We start from the raw sequence: 24254 nt of genomic DNA, 5'->3' as shown, positions 1-24254 counted from the left end.
AAGCAGGACGGCTAGCCCTGCCGGCGCTCATGGCGTCTTCTGCGGTCTGGGAGGGCCGCAGGTCTTCAGGAGGGCTGGAAGGAAGACGTGGTGGCCTGGGGCCTGCAGATTCCAGTCTGTGTCAGTACCTGTCCCTCCTGGCCCCGTGGTCTGCAGCAGGGAGGAGCAGGGCACGGGTCTCCTGATGCGGACGGCTTTGCGGAGTCTGCATGGGGCTGCCGTGCCGTCCATCTGTCCGGGCAGACTGTCAGTAGTTGCGCTCCGGCTGGCCTGTCGCTTGGGGCGCATGTGTGGACAGAAGGGGGCTTTCACTCAGTCGCTTGGCTTGTTAGTTTTGTAATAGTTTGTTGCTTTGCTTTAAAAAAAAATGTTTTGTGCCCTTCCTGGTCCCAGAAGGAAACAGCTGAAGGTTTCACTACAACAGAAAACAAAGGCAGAATGTTCCATGGAGCAACCTGCAGGCTGTGGCCTGGGGGGAGGGGAAATGGGGCAGGAGGAGAAGGCAGGGAAGCGCTTTCCGCTCTCTCTGTGTATGCTGGTCCAGAATGTTAGGTTTGGGAAGTGGACTTCCAAGTAACTTTAAGCTCTGCATGTCCCTTTTATACACAGCTGTGGGTCCATTTTGCTCAGCAAATCAGTGAAGAGGAAAGTTACCCAAGCCCTGATTGGAACTGTTAGCCAGCACTGTGAAAGGAGTTGGGATTGCTCAGCCCCACCCAGGGCCCGATCCCAGTCAGCTCCCTCAGAGACCTAAATGCTAGGCCCAGAGGGGACCCTGTGGGGTCTCCTACTCACTGTACATTGTCCAGATCACCTCCCAGTCCCTACCAAGGCCAGCCTAGCAGTACATCCCTCACTCATTTCCCAATAGGAAGAGGGGACCTTAGTTTTTCTCTCCTTGCAAGAGAGAGAGAAAGATGCCCCTCTGGTTGATACAGGGCCTGAGCTGGCCTCTCTTTTCCCTCTGGGAAGGATCTAGGCTGCTGCCCACCTGGCACTTTTTACCCTGCCTTTGTGTGAGGGAGAAGAAGGGCCACTGCACTCGAGAGGGACGATATCCTGAGTTCCTTTGGCCAGAGCCTCTCCTTTAGAAGTGTGAGAGCAGAAACGATGCAGGAGGCCTCACAGGGGCCTCCTCCGAGTGCAACAGTATCCCAAAGGCCCTCATGGGGCTTGATTTAACAGGAGAATTCAGACACTGGGTGGCTCTATAGGAGGCAGAGGGTTCCTTGAGATTATCTTGTTGGTGTGTGTATGTGTGTGTGTTTGTGTTTGTGTGTGTGTGTGTTTGTCTGGTTAAAGCAGGCACCTGTCCCAGCTCCCTGGCTGGCTGCTTTGCAAAATGACGCAAATGTGGCCAATACACCATCAGAGACAAGTGGGAGGAGAGGCATGGCAGGTGGCTTGAGGTAAAGAGATGGGTGATTTAGGCTGCCAAGGGCCAGCAGCAGGGGACGGGGCCCATGTCCACGGGGTTTTGGTTGGATTTCTAAGGAGCAGTCAGTGTTACTACTGTGAGGAGGGTCTGGGTCTGTCTTGCTAGTAGGGAGTGAAGCGGCTGTACCCTCCTCGGTATAGACTAGCCTGCAACATCAAAGACGGAGAAAAAGCCAATCAGTATAAAGGAGAGGCACAGCCCATCCCTGCCCTGTCCTTGGAGCCAATATGGGGGTGGGCACTGGCAGAGACCTTCTTCTGAAGTGGGAGCAAGGGCCAAGGGCAGTGGGGTAGAAGTGGGGGTTTGACTCAACCTCCCAGAATGCAAAGCTGCCTTGGGGCAGATTTCACAGGAAAACTATCCAGACGGATAAGGCCGATATGCATTTTAAAGAGGAAAGTAATGTAAAATGGTGCCTTGGGGGCAGGTGCCTAGCACTTTCCTATGAATCCTTCCATGGATAAAGGAAGCAAGGGCCTTACAAAACCATGCCTCAGTTTCCCTTAATCTAGACAGATGCCTCCCTCTCAGTATTCCCCCTCTTCCATGGGGTTGACAGTTCAATGCAAATCTTGTGGTATCACTAGGAAGGCCCTGATGGGCAAAGGTGATTGCAGGATGGCTTGAAATCTTTCTCCTCTTTGATGCTGCTTAGAGCCCTGATTACAAGGAGGCATCGCTGCAGGAACTGGATGTGGAAGTGTATTCAGGAACAGGAAGGATGGGAGGTGACTTTGGGGAGAGTCCCTGTGCACGCACACCTTGCTCAGCTCCAACCCACTTCTTAAAGTATTTGCCCCTTGAAGCACTGCTTTTGAATGAAGGGTCCCTTACACCTGTACAAGCTGCTGCTCGCTTCAGGTGGTTTTTAAGAAGGGCATCACTTGTTCAGGAAACCATCTTTTCTATTATGTGCATCCCCTGGCAATGAGGGCAGCCAGGGTTAGCCCAGCCCTAGATGTGTGCTTCTTCTCTAAGAATCTTCCTGCTTAGGGTTTCTCGGGCCCCGGACTGCTGATTAATAGGACTGCAGCTGAGATCTGAGTGTCAGTATCCCCAGAGACATCCCAGATCTTTCTTCCTCTTTTCCCAAGTACCCAACCTGACCGCACACATTCCCCCAAGGTCTCGATGGCTATGCACAAATGGATAGAAGGCCCCATTCTTACCATGGTGCCGATGCTGTAGGTGGCAGCAGGGCCAATAGTGTGGTGGTAAGGGTCTGCAGCTGCATAAACTCTGCCGTAACTAGGAGCGAACACAGGGGGCAGCGTTAGAAACTGAGGAATCGCTGAGTTGCCAACCCTAAGTGTTCAAAAAACCATGAATCAGGCCCCAATCATCATTAACTTTGCTTCAAGTCATGATAAACATAGAAGAAATGACAAGAAATGTTCACTGAGATTTTAGCAAAGGCCCCCGAGTTACTTTTCCCAAGTAGGTGTCCACCAAATGTGCTAGGACTACAATCCCAGCTTTACAGCCATGCATAGTTTGAAGGATGCCAAATGGGGAAAACGACCCAGTAGCGAATTGCTCCAATTCCCCACCCCAGAGAGATCATTTCAAATTACAAACATCCCAAAAAGGAGAGCGCTAGAATTCAAAAGCTACATTTTTACTGACAATCCTCATCTCCTTTTTTTTTTTTACTGGGATGCAATTTCAGAAGGGAGAAGGAAGGAAAGGATCGGCTTCTAGATGAGCAAGCAGGTCATTGTAAAGATGTCCTTTCCTAGAGAGATACTAATGGCCAAAAAATGTACAGGTATCACTGTGGCCTAAACAAGAGGTGGCCAAGCCTTCTTTGGAGGGTTGGGGGAAGTTGGTAGGACAGGGCCCCCAACTGTGTGGTCTTATGAAATTGTCTCTTAGATGTCTGCAAGGGATTTTGGATTTCTCCTTCAGTTCTGTGCATTTTGTAGCTCAAAAACTACCTTAGCACTGCTTTTCCAGTGTGCAAACAGATATTCTGAAGGTTTGATTTGCAGGGGAGATTTGTAACCCAGAAGCAGGAAAAGAATATTTGTTTTCCCAGCAGGGAAGGAATAAAAGCATTGGCAGCCAAAGGATGTCGGGAACAGTCATCCCAGCTGTAGTTCCTCCACATTATCCTTGTTTAACTTCTTGTGTGCATCCTGCAATTCTGTGAGGGCACAGATCATTATTTATTTTAATCAAAGGAGAAGTAGGAGTGACTGGGTGACTGGGTTGTGCTGATTAGAACTGGTTTTGTAAGGGACCCAGAGAATGTAAATAATTGTTTCCTGGCGGTGGATGAAGTTGGAGCAGATCTTTTGTCAATTTTGGATTTTATGAGCCAAAAGAAGAAATTGTATGAGGATTTTATGTTGGGGAGAAAGAAAACATGAGAAATGAATAAACAACTAAAAGCTAAAATTTGAGAAACTTTTTGGCCAACATTCTCAAGCAAAGAATGGAATTAACACGAATATAGAAAAAGTAACATTCTTAAGAAGATTTTATCATGAGAATCCTTAGGATTTCTTATCTGTAAATAACCTCAGAAAGTAGCAGCATCTAGCCAGTGCTGGCTGATTTTGAAAAGGCAAACAAGATTGGAACTTGTTATTCACTGGATGGGAGACCACCAGTAATTCCCAGGTTAGACTGAGAAATCAGAAAGACATTCTGGAATTGGGCATTGCTAATCTGCTTCTATATTGTGGCCAAGAAAACTATGTGTATGTCATAGAAATCACTGCTTATGGACCGTTTGGTTAAGATCAAGAAGTGTGTCACAGAAAGGAAGCTTGAATCAAAGATGTCTCTAACTTTTAATCCTGAAACAGCCCTGTACAGCCCAGTCAGTACCAGAACATCAACAATGACCTACTTTACAGGGCTGTGGTTCTATAGATGGGAAGGGCTTGGCTGAGAGGGTCACCATCTAAGACCACATGCATGTTCCTTGCCAGATGTGAATGTTAAATCTGATTGGCAAGACCAGCTTGTCCCAATGCGAGTATAGTCGCTAACTATCTTTCAAGGACAGAAACACACAACACCCTCAATCCACCAGGAAGGCCACTCCCCTGTGTCCCCCCCCAGACACTCATTAAAATTGTTTTCTGACTTATCTGGTTGGTTAATTGTTGGGCTTCATTTCCATGTAGGCCACCACCTGTATTCTAAGGCAGAGGTCCCCAACCTTTTGGGCGCCAAGGACCGGTTCCGTGGAGAGAGGTTTTTCCATGGACCGGAGGGGGCGTGGTTTTGTGTGCTGCCTGCATCTCGCGGATGGGGCTTTGCTTGTTTGTGCGGACCGGTTGCTGGCATATCGCGGCCCGGTACTGGTCCACGGACCGGGGGTTGGGGACTCCTGTTCTAAGGGGAAACTGTGCCCGGTGATGGGAATGATCCCACTTCCCTAGCCATTGGTTGCTGCCCTCCTGACTATTCTGCCCTGGGTGGCTGGGTGGGCTACCCTCTTCTGAGAGGTCTGGACCAGAAAAGCTGTGCCTTTTTTTTTCTTCTTCCCAGGAAATCTGGTGAAACACTGGCATTTTTTAAAAAGGAAGCTCACTAGTAGAATGGGGAAAGGCTAAGCTTTTTTTCCTTTTTTAAATAATTGATGAAATGGGAAAACAGGGATCTTTTGGTTTTTGTTTAACTGGGGGAAATTTGCAAGAGTTGTGATTCCTCTGTAGTCCAACTGACTAGAATAATGAGAAAACTGTGGTTCTTCTCTTTTCTTCTGGTCCACTGATCCAAACACAAGGGAGGGGCTCATATTAAAAAATGTTCCATTGGAAACCAGCATCCTGAAATTTCCCCCATGGAAAGAAAGTAGTCAAGAAGTGGGAAAACCCACCAACTGGGACTATGGTAAATGCAGCCTGAAGTGAGCACCGGGCCACCAGCATGGCCAAAAAAGGAGGAAGAATTTGAAATCTGGAAAGGTTTTTATTTCCTGCAGGTTTCTACATGGAAGGCAAGCAATTAAAAGCTGTCATGTGGAAGAACCCTTAGTTTACAGCGTCCTTTTTTAATGAGAGTTACTGCACACGTTTTATGATATCTCCCTATGAATTAACACAACATATGTGCATTTTAAGTGGAACTGAGCAGCTGAACACACACATTGCGTTGCTTTACTTAGCAGGATAATACAAGTATAGAAAGCAGGAGAATGAAAAATGTTTTCTAGGAAAGGTTTCCAAGCAGAAATAAATGTGTACCACTGATAAAAATTTATTTATTTATTTATTTATTTATTTATTTATTTATTTATTTATTTATTTATTTATTTATTTATTTATTTATTTATTTATTTATTTATCAAATTTATACCCCGCCCTTCTCCTAACGGACTCAGGGTGGCTTACAGCCAGTTAAAACAGATAACTAATACAATAATACTAAATTTAAAATGTGATTAAAATGAAATATTAATTATTGGCCATTTCTTTTTAAAATTATTTTAAAACCAGATTAAAATACCCCTTAAATGTACTATTCTGCTGGTAGTATTTCCTGCAATGGGTCATTCCTCCCCAGGTTTATCCCAATATTTCTTATTTAAGCCCCTTATAATGCATTGTTTCTCATAAATATTTTCACATCCTTCATATTTATTTACTCAGTTATTACTTTGTTGTGCATTTTAACCTGCTTTTCATTAACAGCAGAAGAATAATCTACCACTAACCTAATTAAATGACAGTCGTTTTTTAATAGGATGCTAAAACATATCAAGGAAGTAGGATGATAAGAATGTTGCATGTCAACAAATGCCTGATTAAGAAAATAGTCTCTTCCATTTCCCAAATAAAGCTTCAGCGGTTACCACTGTAATAATTATGCCTGTGTGAAGAAGGGCTGCTTGATTTTGCAGAATTGTTTTGGCTCCGATAAATGCAATGAAAAGGCCCTGCAGTGTGGAAAAGCAACTTTGCTTCGAATGAAATGTCTTTGGCGCATGATCAGAATTTTATTGGAGGCCAGCGAAGTGACTTCTCCCGGAAAGCGTGGCCACTCTGCTCCAGCCCCTGTTTTGTGGAGCCACATTGAAAAAGCGCTTGGCTGAACAAACAATCAAAGCAAAACGCCCCTTCAATGCTTCCTACCCCCAAACCCCCCCTTTGTAATAATTGTTTTTAGAAAGGGAAGATAAGCACAAAGGATTAATTGAGTTGTTTTGTTGCCTCCGAGAGAGAGAGACTCCGTTTAACAACATAACCTCTCCAAACTCAGGCCACTTCAATACAGCCATTCATCTTATCAGCATGAAATTCTGTATACTGGCAAGCCAGAAAGCGCACACACTTCAGTGAAAAGTATAAAAAGGAGGAAGAGAAGCAATGGTTGCTTGTGAAAAACGGAAGAGGGAAACAAGAACAGGGAACAAAATGAGGCAGAGCCCAGACCACAGACTCTTTGCACTGTGGACAAACCAGCTCCCAGCCTTTGAGTGTTGTGTACTCTGCTGATTATTTTAGGGTCTGCCAGGACTTCCAGTATTCCCTCTATCCCTGGGCAAACCAGTCCATGGGGGCTGGAAACCGTTTCTGACTGAAGGAGGTGGTGTCCCTTTTCTCCCTGGTGCATCAGTAACAATTCCCTGGTACAGGGACACCACTGTGAATCCCTGCATCCAAGCGATGGGCTGATAAGGGGACCAGACACCAAGGCGCAAGACGACTTACCTGTCGCTGTAAGCTGTTGCTGCTGCTGCCGCAGGCTGGGCGTATCTGTAGGCTGCATAGCCCCCCTGGAGTAGATGAGAGAGACAAGCATTAGGGGTGAAGGTGTGACTGCAGTATCACAGGGGAAGGGCACATTTTTGGGGGGATCTCAGGTGCTGGCCAGGAGGGAGATGTGTACCCACAGGCCCAGCCCCTCTCCAATCTCATTAGCATTCCCTGGGGGCCTTGCTACCATTAACCTGCAGAAATTAAACATGCTGAGGAGAGAATGTCACCTCCCTAGCGGGTGGCGGTGTTAACGAGATGTCGCCTCTGATAAATCTGTCAGTGTGTGCCTGAAGTATTGCCCAGAGCACTTTAAATATGGAAAGGAAACGCTGCTGTGACCCGACAGGCTGACACCAGGCCAGAAAATAAATCCTGCCCTCTGTAGGAGCGGATGCACCCTTTACCCCCACCCTCACAGGTAGCCTGCTTCCCATCTCCAGTTGCTGCACACGCAGGAAGTGTGATTTCAAGCTTTTCCTTTCCACCCTTAACCTCCCTTAGCCATGGAAAGTGCTGGGATGAGTCTTGGAAGAGCGATGAGAAAATCTGTAGAGCTAATGGGAGAGGCTCAGAGGCGGCCCAACTGCTGCTGCTTCCTGAGCGCTGGGCCCCAGGTTGTTTTCCCACTGTGTTTTGGCAGCCTTGGCCCCTGTTTGCATCACTTAATGAAAAGAGCAAGCAGGGGGGATTTCTCTTTGACAGAACAGCCTTCCTGGAAGGGCCTGTGCCTGGTTACCAGCAAAGGCTGCCAAGACTCTGCAGGAACCAGAGGATGCTTTGACTAGAAATGAAAAAAAAAAAAAAGTATCTCCTAAGGAAACTTTGAAAGGATGGACTTACATAAATTTCAGCACCGTAGAATCCGTCCTGGTAAACCACTCTGCAAAAGCAAGAAGAAGGTGGCTGTGACTAAGAATTACTTTGGGTAGGGCTCTTTGAAGCTCACTCTGCAAGACTGGCTGTGTTCCAGACAGGAGCACCAGAGCAGGCATCAGATGGGCCTTTGTGGCTCTGGTGTTTGGACCTATCGGTTGCTTTTCTCTACCCTGACAGCAGGAGAGGAGCAAATGCCGGCATCAAGCAAGTGGATAGAACGGTCTGCCTGACAATCAACAGGGAAGATCATGAAGGTGTTCGTGGGGGGAACCTGGAGCCAGCCACTCCTGGCCATGCAGCCCCACACGATAGTCACACACATTCCGTGAAAGATTTTGCTTCATTTTCGTCATTTTAAAAAAGGAGCAGGTTTCTGATCCATACAGTGAGAGGCTTTATGGGATGGTCAACACAGTTATCTACTCTCTTCCACATATCATCTAGTGATGCTTTCCTTCCTGTATTCTTCATGTTTGTCTAATTACTAAAAGAAGCCTATACAACACAAGATATAAGAAGATGAGTTTCAGAAGGAAGCATGAACATAAATATGTTATGCAAAGTACACCAGCATGTACTTAATTTGCTTGCATAATTTATGCTGGTCAAGGAAATAGAAGATTCCTGTTGAAAAAGTGGAATGATTGGGAGCATGACTTCTCCAGCTGTGGGTTGACTCTGAAATGTACAGTGCCACCTGGGCAAATTCTCTTCCTAACCTTACCAAAATGGTGCCCTCCAGAAATATTATACTCCAATGCCCATAATTTCCAGACAACAGGTACGATCTGTAGGAATCTCTATAGGAAAATTGAGGTCAATGAGAAATCCAAGGATAACTCTGAATTTTCCAACCATGTGTCCAGGAATCTAGGACAACAGAGACTTATGTCTTAATCATACCGGAACCCAACAGAGAAGCTTCAGGAAGGCATGTCTTAAAATTAATATGGCTTTTAATGAACCATAGATCACAGTGCCCAGAGATGAGACATATGGGAAAGACTCTCCTGGGTCTTGAGAAGATTTCCCATCTAACTTTGCCTTTTTTGGAAGTGCCAAACCACCCATTTTTGTAAGGGAGCCTCTCTGCTCAATACTCACGCTCCATAAGTGGGGATGGGGGGAGGTGGGGGAGCCGCTCGGAAAGTGTTGTAGACTGTGCGCCCTCGGCCCCTTAAGTGCGTCCCCCGGTACGCTACTGCGGTTCCTGTAGCTGGATATGGAAAACCGGTCACTGAAGGAGGGGAAGAAATAACCATGAGGACCAGTGTGGAATAGCCCCAAATTTTAAACTCTGTTCTCCATTCCCCCCTTCCTCTCCCAAGAATAAGGGATAAGCTTTTCCCATCTCCTTCCTCAGGCACGATCCTCGCAGCTGACTTATGAATCCAACCCATCCATACAATATTCCTTCCTATTTAATATTTGAGGAGCTGTTACAGAGAAGGGGGTGGGTGGGTTTAACCTATTTTCCAAAGCATCTGAAGGCAGGACAAGAAGTTACAGATGGAAATCTATCAAGGAGAGAACCAACCTAGAACTAAAGATAAATTTCTTGGCAATGAGAACAATTAATCAATGGAATGGCTTGCTTTCAGAAGTTGTGAGTGCTCCATCCCTGGAGGTTTTTAAGCGATTGGAAGCCATTTGTCTGGAATGGTATAGGTTCTCTTGCTTGAGCAGAGGGTTGGACTAGAAGACCTCCAAGGTCCCTTCCAACACTGTTATTCTGTATTCTGTATTTCTGTTCCTATTCCAAATGTTGTCTTCAAGACTTTGGTCCTCTATCATAAATCTATCAAGAATTATGCAGTACAGCTACAGGATATAAGTATGTCTCAGCTCTACTCACATTTGTTCTCTTTTTTCACAATAAAATCCAGATACACACATAGTTTTCTCTCTCTCCACTTTATCCCTACTTTATCCAAACCAATGTCTGAAGCTAGTTATGTAAAGTACAGATGGAGGAATAAGCTGTTTGCAAAAATTATAAGATCCACAAACAGAGCTGCTTGCTAAATGGAGCTCAGGGTGGCAGGGGTGGGGTCTAAATGATGTCCCAGATCCTCCAAGTTCCATCTGGATTCATACACCACATTAAACCCTAAACCTAGGCTAACAACATAGAATTCCTCTACTTATATGTTAAGGCCCAAGCAAACAAATGAGATTATGGTTTTATGTGATTGCTGGGTTCATACAATATGCTAAGAGAGAGTGTAACCGGGTACCACAGCATACTGAGCTATAAATTCCATAGGCCTATTTAGCTGCGTTGAATATGTTGTGGTAGCTGTACCACAAATATTATGAGATGCATTGAATACATTCAGTGATATGTTTTATGGTGTATTTATACTACCCCTAAATCTGGATCTGAACTGTTATAATTTGGCCAGTCTAGAACCCTAATTTACAATGGGGAGTCAAAAATCCTTGCCATTTGACAATAAATGACTTAATAATGTACCTGTGGATTAGGTACATAGTTAATAGTCTACCAATCCTAGAGTGAATTTTCAAGATAGTGATTTGCCTAAAATTAGGCAGAAAGCCCCATGACTAAGCAGGAATTCAAGCCTGGTATTCCCCAGACCTAGTGCACCCATTCCCTCCTCTCTCCTCCCGCTCCCCCCTGGCTTATTGACTTCTTGCTTTCTTCTTTGCAAGCAATTGCCTGTGGCATTCTAGGAATAAGCAAGAGGTAGATTCTGCTATGAAATTCAGAAGTCCTGCCAGATCCCTAAGAGATAACGCTTCTCCATGGATCTGGCCCGATTCAGACATTACCTGCATAGAATTCAGGGCCATAGACGGCGCCCACTACAGGGTTCAGCTTCCAGCCTGGAAACAAAGAAGGAGGCAGTCAGAAAGCATTGGTCTCTCAGTCCTCCTAAACTGGCATTCCAAGAAGTGGGCTGGAGGGGGTGCTAGGTTCATTAGGCATTGCCTTTGAAGAGGGAAATCTGAAGCAGTTGCTTTAATAGGCTGGGTGCTCCTCTTGCCATCTCTGTTTCCAGAGATACAACCCAAATCCATGCTTTGCATTTTTTTGAGACCCCCCCCTCCCCCCAAGGTCAAAACACCTCCCCACCCCCAACCTGTAGGGTGGTCTGGAGGAAAAGAAGCCAGCCCCCTTTCCAGGAATGCCTGGTTCTGAACTCACTTCACCACCCTTCCTTGTTCCATTACCGTTTGTGTAGGGATTAGCTGCCTTTTTGTTTGTCATGACCCGTGCAGTGGCATTGTTGACCTGTTGAGAAACAAGCACCAGGTTACTGACAGACTTTGGGTCCAAATGGAATTCCTCTTCCCTGGACCTCAAGGAAAACATCAGCATTCAAAAGGCTGCTGAAGGTTTGCGTCAGATCCTCCATGATTTATGGGCCAATCATCCTAAGCAAAGGAAATTTGCTTGCCACACTACATTTGGTAGTTCTTGACATCTTGGACTATGAGCCTTCTGAGTCCTAATCTTACAGCTCTTTCCTAGTGTGCTGGCCACAAACAGGAGTGCAACATTAGAACCACGTGGGCTTGTTGTAAGGGACTACTGCTGAAACTCTCTCTTCCCAGGGCCACGTTCACAGCTAGCATGCAGGGCCCTGCACAGGCAGTTTTCATGCATACTGGAAGTACCATTAACTGGACAGGCTAAGCAAGGCAGGCAAGAGGAGGCCTAAGAAATCAGATTAGCAGAACAAAAGGGCAGGAGTTCCAGCAGAAGAGGATGTCAGGGGCAACAACGCAGCACCATCCCTCTACCTCACAACTCTGATGAACCAGGGATCATCTTCAGCACTCCAGTGTGAACAAAGGGCTCAACAACTACCAAGAACTACATTCACAGGAGATTCTTTTGCATCCTTTACACGGTCTATTCTGAAATTGCTCTGTACTTCCTCTTTGGAAGGCAAAGAGCAAGGAAGGCAAAGAGCAGGAGGCAAATGCACAGGATGATTTAGGCAGATTTTCTGGGAGTTTGGAGGCTTGGGGATATTATACTTCTCTGCCTTCTCTTAACATTGTCTGAAATGACTGCTTATAGCAGATTCTTGGTGGAGACATTCTGCCTTCCTTCCCTTCTGCATCCTCCCCTACCAAAAGCACAGGACATGCAACATTCACTCGCCCGCCTGCTTGTCCTGGCTAATCCCAGAGACAGATATATATATATATATATATATTTAAAAGAGTTGTGATACGGTTGCAAGTGTGAGGTCTAATGCCCGACGCAGAGCAGGCAGTGCATTTGTTCGCACCTCAATTTTGCGTCCCTCTACGATGGTGCCGTTCAGCTTCTCCCGTGCCCGATCGGCATCTGCACTAGTTTCAAAAGTTACAAACCCAAAACCCTGTGAGTGAGGGAGAGAAAGGAAAAAGGAAAGAAAAAGAGAGAGGTTGGGGAGGGAGAGAGGTAGGAAAAGGAGAAAAGGATGAAGAAAGAAAAAGGGGGTGGGAGGAACAGGACAGAGAGAAGGGGTGAGTAAGGAGCAGCAGAGAAAAGAGGCAGGATGTGAGTTTCCCAAGCCTCCCTAAAGACCGGGCGAGGGGGGGGGCGGGTCAGGGGTGGGTGGGGAAGGAGCAAGGACAAGGGAGGATAAGGACTGAGAGGAATAAGAGGACAGGACAAGATCTGCATCACCACTCCATTATGCCATTACGACCCAAAAGGATTGCAAATGTGTAGGATCTTTCCCCCCCCCCCCGTGCCTGACTACTGGCTTTGCATTTATATCATCCAGGCTAGAGAGAGACAGAGTAGCCCTCCTAAGTGTGAAGAGGCTGCAGAAATAGCTGAGGCCTAGTTCTGCCCCCTCCAGAATGCTCAACCATTGTGTGGCGCCTGATCAGCTTCTGTGCAGTCTAGCTCCTACAGTCAATAGTGGAACAGCAGGAGTTTAAGCACTGAAAGGATTTCCCAAGTTTCTTTCAAACTTAAAATACCTGAATTACCTCCTGGAAACAAAATCCAATAGTGTATTTTCATTCTATTTCGGGAGGAAGAAATATCCACACGTTTCCTCCAAACCTTAATATCACATTGCCTTAAGTAGCATGTTATGTTATTTTATTTCTCTCTCTCTCTCTGTCTCTCTCTCTCTCTCTCTCTCTCGCCCTCTCTGGTTAGAGCAATTTCTAATCTCACCATGAGAGGGTGATCGTTTTCTGCATTAAATTACTTTAGTGATGGCTTTGTGGCCGACAGTTTTTCCTCTTTCTATAGGACTCCGAATCTAGAATTGCTTTGGTTAATTATTTTCAACCAGCAGAGTTGTTTTCAGAGGGAAAGTTAAAATATCAAAATCTCATTCTTAAATCTAAAGTCACAGGATTTGAAGGGATGGTGAGGAAAGGGTAGTTAGAAACCAGGAGTCACCCTGTGGCATAGAAAGGAAGTGGTGAAGGCAGGAATGCAGAACGGAGGAGAAAGACTGGCCCCTGGGAGCACCCATCTACAGGGACATTTGGGTTGTATCAGACACCAACATGTTGAACCCACCTTGGAACCACGCTCATTGAAAATGATCTCAACATCCAGGATCTTTCCAAATTGCTGGGGGAGAAAAAGAGGGACAGGGGAAGGGGGAAGAAGGAAAGGTGAAAATGGGAGTGGAGACATCATTTCTTTTCATCCCGGCTTGGAAAACCCTCGTGCTTTGATTTATTCCTAAAGGGCATGGAAAACCCTTGTGCTTTGATTTATTCCCAAAGGGCATGGTGTGTAGACCTATCTGGAACATCCTTGAGTATCAAATACAGGTAGTTCTCATTTACAGCTAGTCCTCGACTTACAACCACAACTGAGCCCAAAATTTCTGTTGTTAAGTGAGACATTTGTTAAGTGAGTTTTGCCCTATTTTACGACCTTTCTTGCCCCTGTTGTTAAATGAATCACTGCAGCTGATAAGTTAGTAACCCGGTTGTTAAGTGAATCTGGCTTCCCTTATTGACTTTACTTGTGAGAAGGTTGCAAAAGGTGATCACATGACCTTGGGACACAGCAAAAGTCATAAATATGGACCAGTTGCCAAGTGTCTGAATTATGATGGGGATTATGACCATGGGGATGCTGCAAATTATGACCATGGGGATGCTGCAAAGGTTGTAACTATGAAAAATGGTCATAAGTCATATTTTTCAGTGCCGTTGTAACTTTGAACGGTCACTAAACGAATTGTTGTAAGTCGAGGGCTATTTGTACTGACCGCAACTGGAGTCAGCAACAACATTTCTAAGCAACATGGTTATTAAGTGAAATGTCATGTGGTTGTGCCCAACGTACGTCTGTTCTGCTGTAAGTTTTAAGTTACCTGATTGTGACTTGACATTTCTTGCCAGCTTCCCCACCGATTTCGCTTGTTGGAAGCTGGCTGTGAAGACCGCAAATGGAAATCACATGACTGTGGGACCCCTGTGATTATCGTAAATGCACACTGGTTGTGAGGTGCTCAATTTATAGTCACATATCTACAGAGTTGCTGCAACAGCCACAAGTTTGAAGATCAGTTGTAAACCTATTCAGTGCTGTCGTAAATTTGGTAAGTGAGGACTACCAGTATTTATACACATACACAGAAAGAAGTTCTGGGGTCTAGCATCATACATAGGCAGATGCCACTTTACTTCTACTGGCCCCTAGGACCATCATCCCTGGAAGTACAGGAATGTTTTCTGCATTATTCAATGCTCAGCTGTTAAATAACATGTTCTAGCAATGCTCAGACTGAGAAACAAGTTAATCCTGCCTGAACCCTGATAATCACAAGACCTGCAGAGCACTGGGGCGTCAGAAGGAACAGATAAGAGTTCCTGCCAAAGAGGAATGAAAGCAAGAAGCAGGCACTTCAAATACATGGATGATGAAAAGATATAACAAGAATATGTAGAAACTGTATAAAGATAAGAAGCAGATTTGACAACGATGGGACCCAACATTGTTAGTTTGCATGATATCGTTATCTTGGACTGATTTTCTAAATTTATAAATGGTGATAAGTAATACTCTGTTTTAACCATTGTTTGTTAAGCCAGTCCTAGTGGTTCACACACAACATTCAACTGTAAACTATGTTTTACTAACTATAATGTCAGGTTCACATATCACATGAAACAAAAAACCCGACTAAATTATAATGTAAAAGACAGAGTGAAGACAGCCAGTTCCTTTCCAAGATGACCACAGGTCTTTGTACATTCCTATGTTTATTTAGCACAGGAAGGTGATAGACTTACTCCAAACATTTGCCGCAGATCAGGGTCCCGGAAGCGGAAAGGGATGTTGGAAACGTGTAGCCGCTTAGGCTGCTGCTTGTCGGAACCATTCTCTGGTAGGTGTAGTGTCTGGTTGTCTGTCTGCGCTGCTTCATCTGTCTGCTGGTGAAAATAAGTAAATTAAAGCACCATTGTGATTCTTTCTAGGTTTGTGTGCGCGCCCGCGTGCACGTGTGGGGTGGGGCACCATTGCTGCTTGTGAAAGACAGATTTCAAAGGTATGAAATGAATCCAGCAAAAGTGCTGGATTAGATTTGGGGCAATTAGATTTTCAGCCTTCAGGCATATTGACTTGGGTTTAATATATAATCTGTTCTTCTGCTGAAGACTGGGGTCATTTTTTGCAAGTCTTATTCTGGAGTGCTTGGGGCTGGAGCCATTTCTCTGTTTAATCCACTCATTTTTTTTTGTTCTTTCTCTTTTCTCCCCAACCCCACCCCATCCACCAGCCCAGACTTTCTTTCTGCCTGGAAAGCAGGCTGTTCTTGATACAGCTCTGGAGCAATCTACTTTCAGAGGGCTCCTTCCATCGCAGTGCCCCACTTTGATTTTGCTTCTTACGCCCCCCCCTTCTGCAGGTGGTCTGAACTCATAGCTTCAGGGGGCTCTTTTATTTTAGGTCTCCCCAACATTTTTTCTTCTCTTGTACCCCATTTCCCTGTCCCATTCCCTTCCCCTGCCTAAGATAAGGCCAAACCCCGGGGTCTTTATGCTGCAGGTCCCCATAATCCTGAGAGGTATTGGGACTAGGCATTCCTATGAAAGTGATGTTACTTGATTGCCAACTTTTAATGTCATCCCGAGACTAGGCTCACACAGTGTGCTACCGCATGGTTTGTTTAGCTATGGCTTGCTGGTTAAAAAAAAATGAAGAGCTGGGTTTATCCGACATTCAAGCCATAAGCCATGACTTAGAAGCACGATAACTAGGTGAGTAGAATACAGCGAGCCAAACACAAACAAATCACAACATGGTTTAGTGCAATGTGAAAAGCCAGTCAGGGAGTGTTGGCATATGCTCTCACTTAGGGATTAAGAATGTGAGCTGTGAAACTGAAGTCCCCAGTTCAGCTCTTTCATTTGGTCTTGGACCGGCCGCCATCCTTCTGCTTCAGCTTCTCCATTTATGAAACAGGGGCCCTACTCTTACCTAGGACAGCAGTGCCGCCCGAGAAAGTGGAATAAGAACTAGCATGGGCCCAAACCCACACAGCTCCAGGAAAAGGAGGCTGGAGATGTGCTGGCTCCATCCTGGGTTTGCATGCATTCCTGCACACAGGTGGGGGGCCCGAGCTCACTCTCAAAGCTGCGTGGTGGCGAGCAGCCAGCCTGGCACTCAGGGATTGAGGAGCAGCTGGGAAGTGCTCACTCAGCGCTTCCTCGCTGAGCTGCATTACAACCACATCATTGGCACGATCAGATTGGCAAGCGGCCAAGCAGGTAGATTACAAGTGATTAGGGACACAAAGGGAGCCAGGAAACTTAAGTGCTGAGCCACAAATGCCCATGGGGGTAGCAGGGTGCTGGAATGGTTTCTCTGCACTGGCCTCCTGCTGCATAAGAACTCTGTTATTTTCACCTTGCTCTCTTTCGATCCTTTGCTATCTCTGGGTCTCAGATGGAAGCGGAACAAGGCCAAGCAGACAGACTAGGAATGGAGGCAGAGAGGGCATGGGATCTGCAGGCTCGGTCTTCCCTGCTACCCATAATGCAGCCTCTCAGTCATGAGCCAATAGGTCCATTTTTCCAACAGAAATTTCCTTATATCCTTCTCATCTAAGTATACACATTTCCCACCCACCCCCAAAGTTCCATCCTTCCAGTTTGCATTTTTCTGGGAGGAGACATCCCTTTCTTCATTAGATGTCTACTTCCCTATGCTGCCCTCGTGCAGGCAGGCTTTACAGCAAGGTCAGGCCCTGTAGGCAAAGTCTCTTACCGGTACCGTTTGTGTGCCTGCTATGGACTGCGTGCTGGCATCAGTGCCCGGCTGTTCGGAGTGGCTCTGTGCTGGGGTGTAGAGCGTCAAGGCATGCTCAGGTACTGTGCTCTGCCCCGAATAGTCCTGTGCTGGATGCGGGTGTGGTGGTGGAGGAGCGTACTCTGGAGGGATACCATTCTGTGGGGGGGGTGGATATGTTGCTGGGGGATAGGGTTGAGCCATTGCGTCAGGCGGAGCCGTGGCGTCCTGATTGCCCTGCAGAGATAGGATAAGAGAATACTCCTTACTCATGGCTTACAATCTGAAGCCAGGCTGTGAGCTTCAACCTTCATCAGTAACTCACTCTCCGTCCAGCAGCTCAGGTGAATTCCAGTTAATCTTCCCATAACACAAGGCAGTTAAGTATTGGCTTAAAGCAGTAATTGCATCCAACACGGCAAGAAAGAATGCTCTCAACACCCACCTTTTATCTGCCATGGAATTGCTGGACATCGTTTTAGAGGAGCAGAGTGGAAGCCCCATGCACGGGATGATAAAATCTGCAGGGTAGATGTGCCCGTTGTTATTCTAGTTTTTAATGGATTTGATTAATCTCTAACTCTCTTCTGGGAGAATTAGAGACATAAAAAGCATCTCACTGAAGGCAAGTTGGAATTACAAGGAAAAGATAAAATTATGTGTAGAACAAATAAGAACCTGCTCTAGATAACCTGTCCAGCAACGTCATGGAGGATCAAAAGTACATTTCTTTTATGGCATTCTTTTTCACGTATATTTTGAAAAGCAATTAGCTATTTAAAAAAATTCTCAGTATGACAAATTGCAACTGGCTACCAACTTTTATGCTTGTACATCTGAACTGCAGGTACATCACCTGGACACCCATGGACTTAACCATAGTATCAATTTGTCCTTTAGAGCAGGGGTGTCAAACTCAATTTCACTGAGGGCCCCATCAGCATTGCGGTTGCCCTGGGGGGGCTGGGTGGGTGTGGCCAGAGTGGATGCAGCCTACTGGGTGGGCGTGGCCAGTTCTACATCATTCACGTCAAGGGTGCCTATGGGGGCCTGGGCAGGAGTGGGACAGATCTGAGAGTCTCTGGCAGAAGGGGGTGGGACCGGGGCAAGTGCAAAGGCATGGTCCACCGGGGCAAGTGCCAAGATGGCCACCACAAAATTGTACATTGGCTCCCGGCTGGCCTGGGCTAGGGCCAAGGCAGCGGGGGCTGTTCCCTCACTGTTTCCAGGATGGCTTCGCGGGCCACATGAAACCACTTCGCAGGCTGCATCTGGCTCCCGGGCCTTGTGTTTGACATGTCTGCTTTAGAGATGGAAGAAAGTAAATGGATGTTGGGTGAAAAAAATGGAGATTGGAAAAATTGCCTTTAGGATAGGAGGATGCATCCCCGGGTCATGCTTATCCCAGCTGAAAGGGAAGGAAAGGGGCCAAGAAAGCAGCAAGATCTTTGTAAGACACAGTATGTCTTTCTGTATATTAACATAAACAATTACCTCGATCAAAGGTCACCCATATTTCTAAATGTTGGGCCTACTAAATTTCAAGATTATACTTTCAAATGGAGGTGGAAATGTCCTTTCTTCCAAAAGATACACGGGTTGTCACCTAAGTATTGATTTAAGATGAGGGATTTTACTATTCCCGCTATTTTTGCCCTTCCTGCCTTCCTGCAAAAATTGAACCTACATGTCCCATTCTCCTATAAGGATACCTAAAATTATTTATTCAAAATCAGTGTGATATGTGGTGGCATTATCAACATCTAAAAGTGGCCTACTTTCCCGTTTTAAAAAAGGGAAGAGGATTCTGAACTGGAGAAGAACATGGCATTTGCCAAACGATAGCAACTCAGTTTCCTAGATAATGCCTCAAAAATGTGTTAATTTCAACGAAGGGTAGAAAAGAAAAACAAGCACTACTCTACATTAGATGTCTGTGGTTGCTTCTACACTCGATACACTTAGTGCTGCTGAGACAATGTTTTTCCACAATTTTCTGGAAGTGGAATTAAAATCAAAGTTCCACACAGCACTGAATGTAGCACTATGTTATCCACAACATACTCTTCCATGGTTTAGATTTTTCTTTAATGTTTATTCAGAATTAAATCCCATTCATAGAAGTCTTTCTCAACATTCACGATTTTTTTTGCCCAGTTTACAGATCCTTACCATTAAATTGTTTCTTCTTACTTATGACTACCCCATTTATATATAGCCAATTTACTGACCCTTGACCAGTCTCTCTTAATTGTTCCAATGTCTGTTTGTGTTCCTGTAGGTAGATGGAGGGAGGCTTTAATTACTGGTTTTGAGCAAAGAAATCATTTAAACCACCCCCTACCCTATGGGAACAGAAACTAATGCTGAGACATTAAACAAGGCTATTTATCATTACTAACTAGCTTATACATCATTGGTTTTTTTCTGAAATGCATCTCACAGAAAGAAAAATACAGGTAGTCTTCAACATACGACCACAATTGAGCCAAACTTTTCTGCTGCTAAGTGAGACAGTTGTTAAGTGAATTCTGCCCCATTTTATGACCTTTCTTGCCATACTTGTTAAGTGAATCACTGCAGTTGTTAAATTAGTAACACAATTGTTAAATGAATCTGGCTTCACCATTGACTTTGCTTGTCAGAAAATTGCAAAAGCTGATCATGTGACCATGGGTATGCTGCAATGATCGTGTGAAAAATGGTCATAAGTCATTTTTTTTCAGTGCTGTTGTAACTTTGAATGGACACTAAACGAACTGTTGTAAGTTGAGGACTTACCTGTAATGTTTTTTTGCAAAATGAGCAATTATAAAAGGGCACAGGACACCCCCTTCCCTAAAAAAAAAATCTGAATAGCATTTTACTTGTTCCCATAGGACAGGCTGTTGTTGTAACTCATGGAAGTTTATTGCCCCTCACCCATCATAAATTATATGTGAAAAAAAAATCATGGCATGCCAACATAGAAAATACTAAACTGCAATGTCCTGGATTTTCTTTCAAGAGGAAGTGAACTAACCAGAGCACTTTCAGTGGAAAAAAAAAGTCTAATTCAGAAGAATTCAAACAATTCCTAATAAATTTTCTTTGACCTAAACTATTTTTCAAATTTTTGTTACAAATTAACTCTCTTCTACTATTTTAATATGCCTAAATTTATGCTCTGCTCAAATATTCCTTAAATAAATTTTTGAATAAAATTATTGGACTATAAATCCTTTGGCTAGCCCTAAATCTTACATTGTACTTGTTAATGGACATAATTTCTGAGAGAGAAATGCTCTCCATGGAGTAAGGAATATTCATATACATATGGACAAGAGTTCTAGTAGTAGTGGATTCTATATTCCAAGTACTGACAACATGCAACTTGGTTCATCTGGAACATTTGACAACAAATAAAGATCAAGTCTGTAGAAAATTACTTCGTCTATTATAGGAGACCCAATTTGGCAGATAGAAAAGAATGGTCAGTATAGGTAGATAGGAGCTGTTTTGAATTGGGCCAAGTATCTATTTTGCTCAGCATTCTGGGGAGAACCAAAGATTGATGGGGATGCCACAAGCAAGACATCAGGTACAACAAAAAGACAACCCAGTTGAATTCCCTGTTCACTCTTATAGACACAGAAATCAAAATCCATGACAACATGAATAATTTGGAAGAGATTCCCAATTCCCACGAAAATACCCAGCTTGGGTTGATGCATACCCATCAACTGTCATCAGGGAATTTCAAGTTATGATTCACACATGGAAGATGTTTCCAGCTTCTCTGCCTGATATTAATTGTAACTGATTGCTGTTCTATGTCTCCCACACGATGTAAAAAAAAATCATGTCCCCTCACTAGTTATCACTAGAAATATTCAGTAGGAATGTGATTCACATGATAGGGACACCTTACGTGATGACTGATCTTCAGAGGACAGCCCACACATCACGTATTATTTATTTATTATTAGATGCATATCCACCTCTTTTTTTTGTACTATTCAAGATCCTCTTGCCCCCTATTTTCCTCACAACAACTTTCTGAGGTGAGTTGGGTAAAGTCCCTCAGCCAACTTCCATGTCTAAAGGAGGACTAAAACAAGTGATCTCCCATATTCTATTCCAGCACCTTAACCACTGTGCCAAACTGGTTCTCAAACACACATCCACAGTGCCTCGCAGCCCCAATTCCCTGCACCAAGCCATCCTCCTCTGCAGATACACTTTTTTCTCACTTGCCCACCAACATAACTTCATACCTGACTGCTCCCCACACTCCTGCCTCCCTTCAATCCCTTATTCCTTGCCTTGTGCTGACAAATAGCCACCAGCCCTCTGCTAAGAGCCCAGATTCCGCATTCAGATGCTTTATAGCTGTATACCACAGTGCCTTTCTCTCTCTCTTGGGATGAAATACATCCACAACTCCTGGAGCTCAGACAGGCTCTTTAATTGTGTGTGTGGTTAATTTATGACAAGGCAACATCACAGTGGGACAGGCTTGGGCAGGCAGGCTTTCCTTGCTTGAAGAGAAAAACCTTTCCGCCCCAGGCTCTGTCTTTAGGCTCTTTTATTCCCAGTCACACCCTGGAGGATGCAGCAAAGCTGTGGCAGTGAACGTTGGGGCATTGGGAAAGCCATTTCTGAACGTGCAAATTGTTCTGTTACCTCCTTGGGTTTTTCCAGCACGGAGTCAGGCTTCATTGGGAATGGGAAAAAGGGAAGGCGGGTGCTAATATACATTTAGGAGGGGCTCCTGGCAGCACCTTAAGTTATTTTATACTAATCATACTATACACTGGAGAAGAAGTAGATGACTAAGCTCAATGCTATTACAGAAAGCTGATCTTAGTGTCCCAAATTAGCAATCTTCACTGGGAAGACACCTTTGATACCGGAGACATTTTCCCTTTAAAATTTATGTAGCTTTCTGACCACCTACCACCCACTCCTTAGCCAAGGAAAAGTTATTCAGGCAGAAATAATTGGTCCTTGAAGCTCTCCAGGAGACCATGTCTAAAGCAATGACCTCAATAAAGGCATGTATAGAAGGGAACTCCAGCAGATAATTAGGTCTCCATCCCTGGGTCCAAGGGAGGCAGCTCTATTCCTTTCTTCAAGCTTGAATAACTCTTCTCTCAAAGTGCTGGCAGTTCATAATGTCTCTGAAACCCAGAGTCTGGAGAAGGTATTCTAGCGTTAGTGCATATCTGCATAACATTCTGAATTTCCAGAAATTCTCCCTTGAGGGAGGGAGGGGACGGCTTCATGTAAACTATCCAGAAAATAATTAGGGGGCAGGAAGCAGACTTTAGGCTGAAAAAAAATTGCAGGAAGACCTATCCACTAGTTCATTGATCAGCTGAATTAGCTGGCCAGAAGCAAATGAATTCTTGGTTCAAATGAGCTTCTAAGAGACAGAGACAGGGGAAGAAGAGGGATGAAGCATGTGAATGTGTGTGCACTTGTATGCACGAGTGAATAAAGGTTGTTCAATGTAATATTCAGGCATCTCAATGAATCTGGAATCTTACTTAACTCAGACTTTGTGGGTGCTCTCCATGGTGCTAAATCTCAATAGCCTAATGTGTAGTTTGCCACACTTGATCAAAATATCCCCAAATGTTCCACTCTGAAAATGATGCTAACAGCCCATTGGATAGGATGGTTTTAGCACTCGGGGAGACCCAGGTTAATAGCCATGAACAATCAATGAGTAACTCCGGACCTATCACTTCCTCTCAGTCCAATCTACTCATAGGGTAAGCACTGTGATGATAAAACGAAGGGAGATCCCACGAATCCTTAAAGGAAAGGTGGAATATACGCCTAATAAAACAACAACAATAGCAGCCAAACCAGCAATAAACCAATCTGGATGATTTCCAGTTGTGTGGATTGCAATTCCCAGAATTCTTCAGTCGGCCGAGCCACTGCTGAAAATTTTGGGAGGTTAAGCCTATATATTTAGAAGGCATCCCGTTAGTGAAAGGCTCATTAACTGAATCTCAGAGACATATGCTGCCATATATTATACCTTTAAAATACATTAAGAAAATTTCTGAATTATTAATTTGTAAAATGTGTTTTATATATACAGAACTGCATTCCATTACTTAACTATTTTGTTATACTGCAAGAAGAAGGTGGCTGTGGTGCCATCAAACATAAGCCACACACTCCTCTGGATGGCAGCAACTAGTTTCCTGTGAAGGCAGAAGGTGTTTTATCTGCTTTGGATGACAGCTGGGGAAAAAAATCCTACTCCTTAGCCACTGAAAATGTTATCTACACTTGAGTTTTATCCCACTATTTCCAGCTCTACAGCTCCTAGTATTCCCAGCGAAAATGGCACATGGGGAGGCCACTCTAGTCTAGGAGACACATTTGCTATATAGTTGAAAGGTGCTATACTGGGAAAGCTGTCTACCTTAACACCTGCAAAAAAAAATAAGATCTTGCGGTTCTGTTGTTAAAAATATTTGATGTCACATTGGGAATTTTCCCCCTGAACTAGGAAAGAGTCTAAAATACTAAAATCTGTCATGTGATCTATCCTATTATAGATTCAGATTTACTTCTCAAGATCTGTGCCTCTTGTGACCAACACCATTTGGAAGCGAATCTAACAAAGTCCAAGAAGTCACTAGAAGGACACTGCGTAGGTGTTCATAGTATAGACAGAGAATTTTGTAAAGTCTCAAAAGGAGTGAATCTCCTCCTCAAATATTTTCCACAAATAAATATTTTTATCTGGCTCCTGTACAATGGAATAGAGATAGGGTAAGAGCTAATTATCTGTAGAAAAAAAGAAACATGACTTCCATGGCTTTTGAAACCCTAAGCCTTGATTTAGAGAAGAGTTATGTTCCTGCCTTAAGATTATTCATGACTGTGTCCCTTTTATGCTGCTTTCTTTACACGGATAGAGGGAAAGGGAATAGGGCCTGCAGTGAAGACTGACAGAAGACACAATTTTGACATA

General features: G+C 44.5%; 1 protein-coding gene across 2 annotated transcripts; it reads right to left on the bottom strand.

Annotated features, from left to right (window-relative positions):
* Positions 1 to 1539: 1539 nt before the first annotated feature.
* Positions 1540 to 22427, bottom strand: RBFOX3 (RNA binding fox-1 homolog 3). 2 transcript variants are annotated; one of them, XM_015821267.1, is made up of 12 exons: positions 22401 to 22427; positions 17258 to 17509; positions 15274 to 15414; positions 13541 to 13594; positions 12300 to 12392; positions 11230 to 11290; positions 10828 to 10881; positions 9136 to 9268; positions 7996 to 8035; positions 7108 to 7172; positions 2608 to 2686; positions 1540 to 1584 (listed from the first exon to the last, which is right to left on the bottom strand). In XM_015821267.1, exons 1-12 carry the CDS (start codon positions 22425 to 22427, stop codon positions 1540 to 1542), a joined length of 1044 nt encoding a protein of 347 aa, XP_015676753.1. The 2 variants fall into 2 exon arrangements, with proteins under 2 accessions (XP_015676753.1, XP_015676754.1); XM_015821268.1 differs by lacking the exon at positions 22401 to 22427 and having other exon boundaries at positions 17252 to 17476.
* Between the last annotated feature and the right edge of the window lie 1827 nt (positions 22428 to 24254).

Source organism: Protobothrops mucrosquamatus, unplaced genomic scaffold, assembly GCF_001527695.2.
Source record: "Protobothrops mucrosquamatus isolate PMUCROS unplaced genomic scaffold, P.Mucros_1.0 scaffold1292, whole genome shotgun sequence".
NCBI classification, from domain to species: Eukaryota; Metazoa; Chordata; class Lepidosauria; order Squamata; family Viperidae; genus Protobothrops; species Protobothrops mucrosquamatus.
The sequence above is the reverse complement of the archived record's forward strand: the minus strand, read 5'-3'. Positions and strand labels throughout refer to the sequence as shown.

Excerpts from the sequence above, each read along its gene's own strand:
- RBFOX3 (XM_015821267.1), bottom strand. The coding sequence starts at position 22,427 with ATGAACTGCCAGCACTTTGAGAGAAGA. Across the intron at positions 13,595-15,273 it reads ATCTGCGGCAAATGTTTGGA|CAATTTGGAAAGATCCTGGA; the intron begins GTAAGTCTATCA and ends TTTCTCCCCCAG. Across the intron at positions 1,585-2,607 it reads CCTACAGCATCGGCACCATG|GCTAGTCTATACCGAGGAGG; the intron begins GTAAGAATGGGG and ends TTGATGTTGCAG.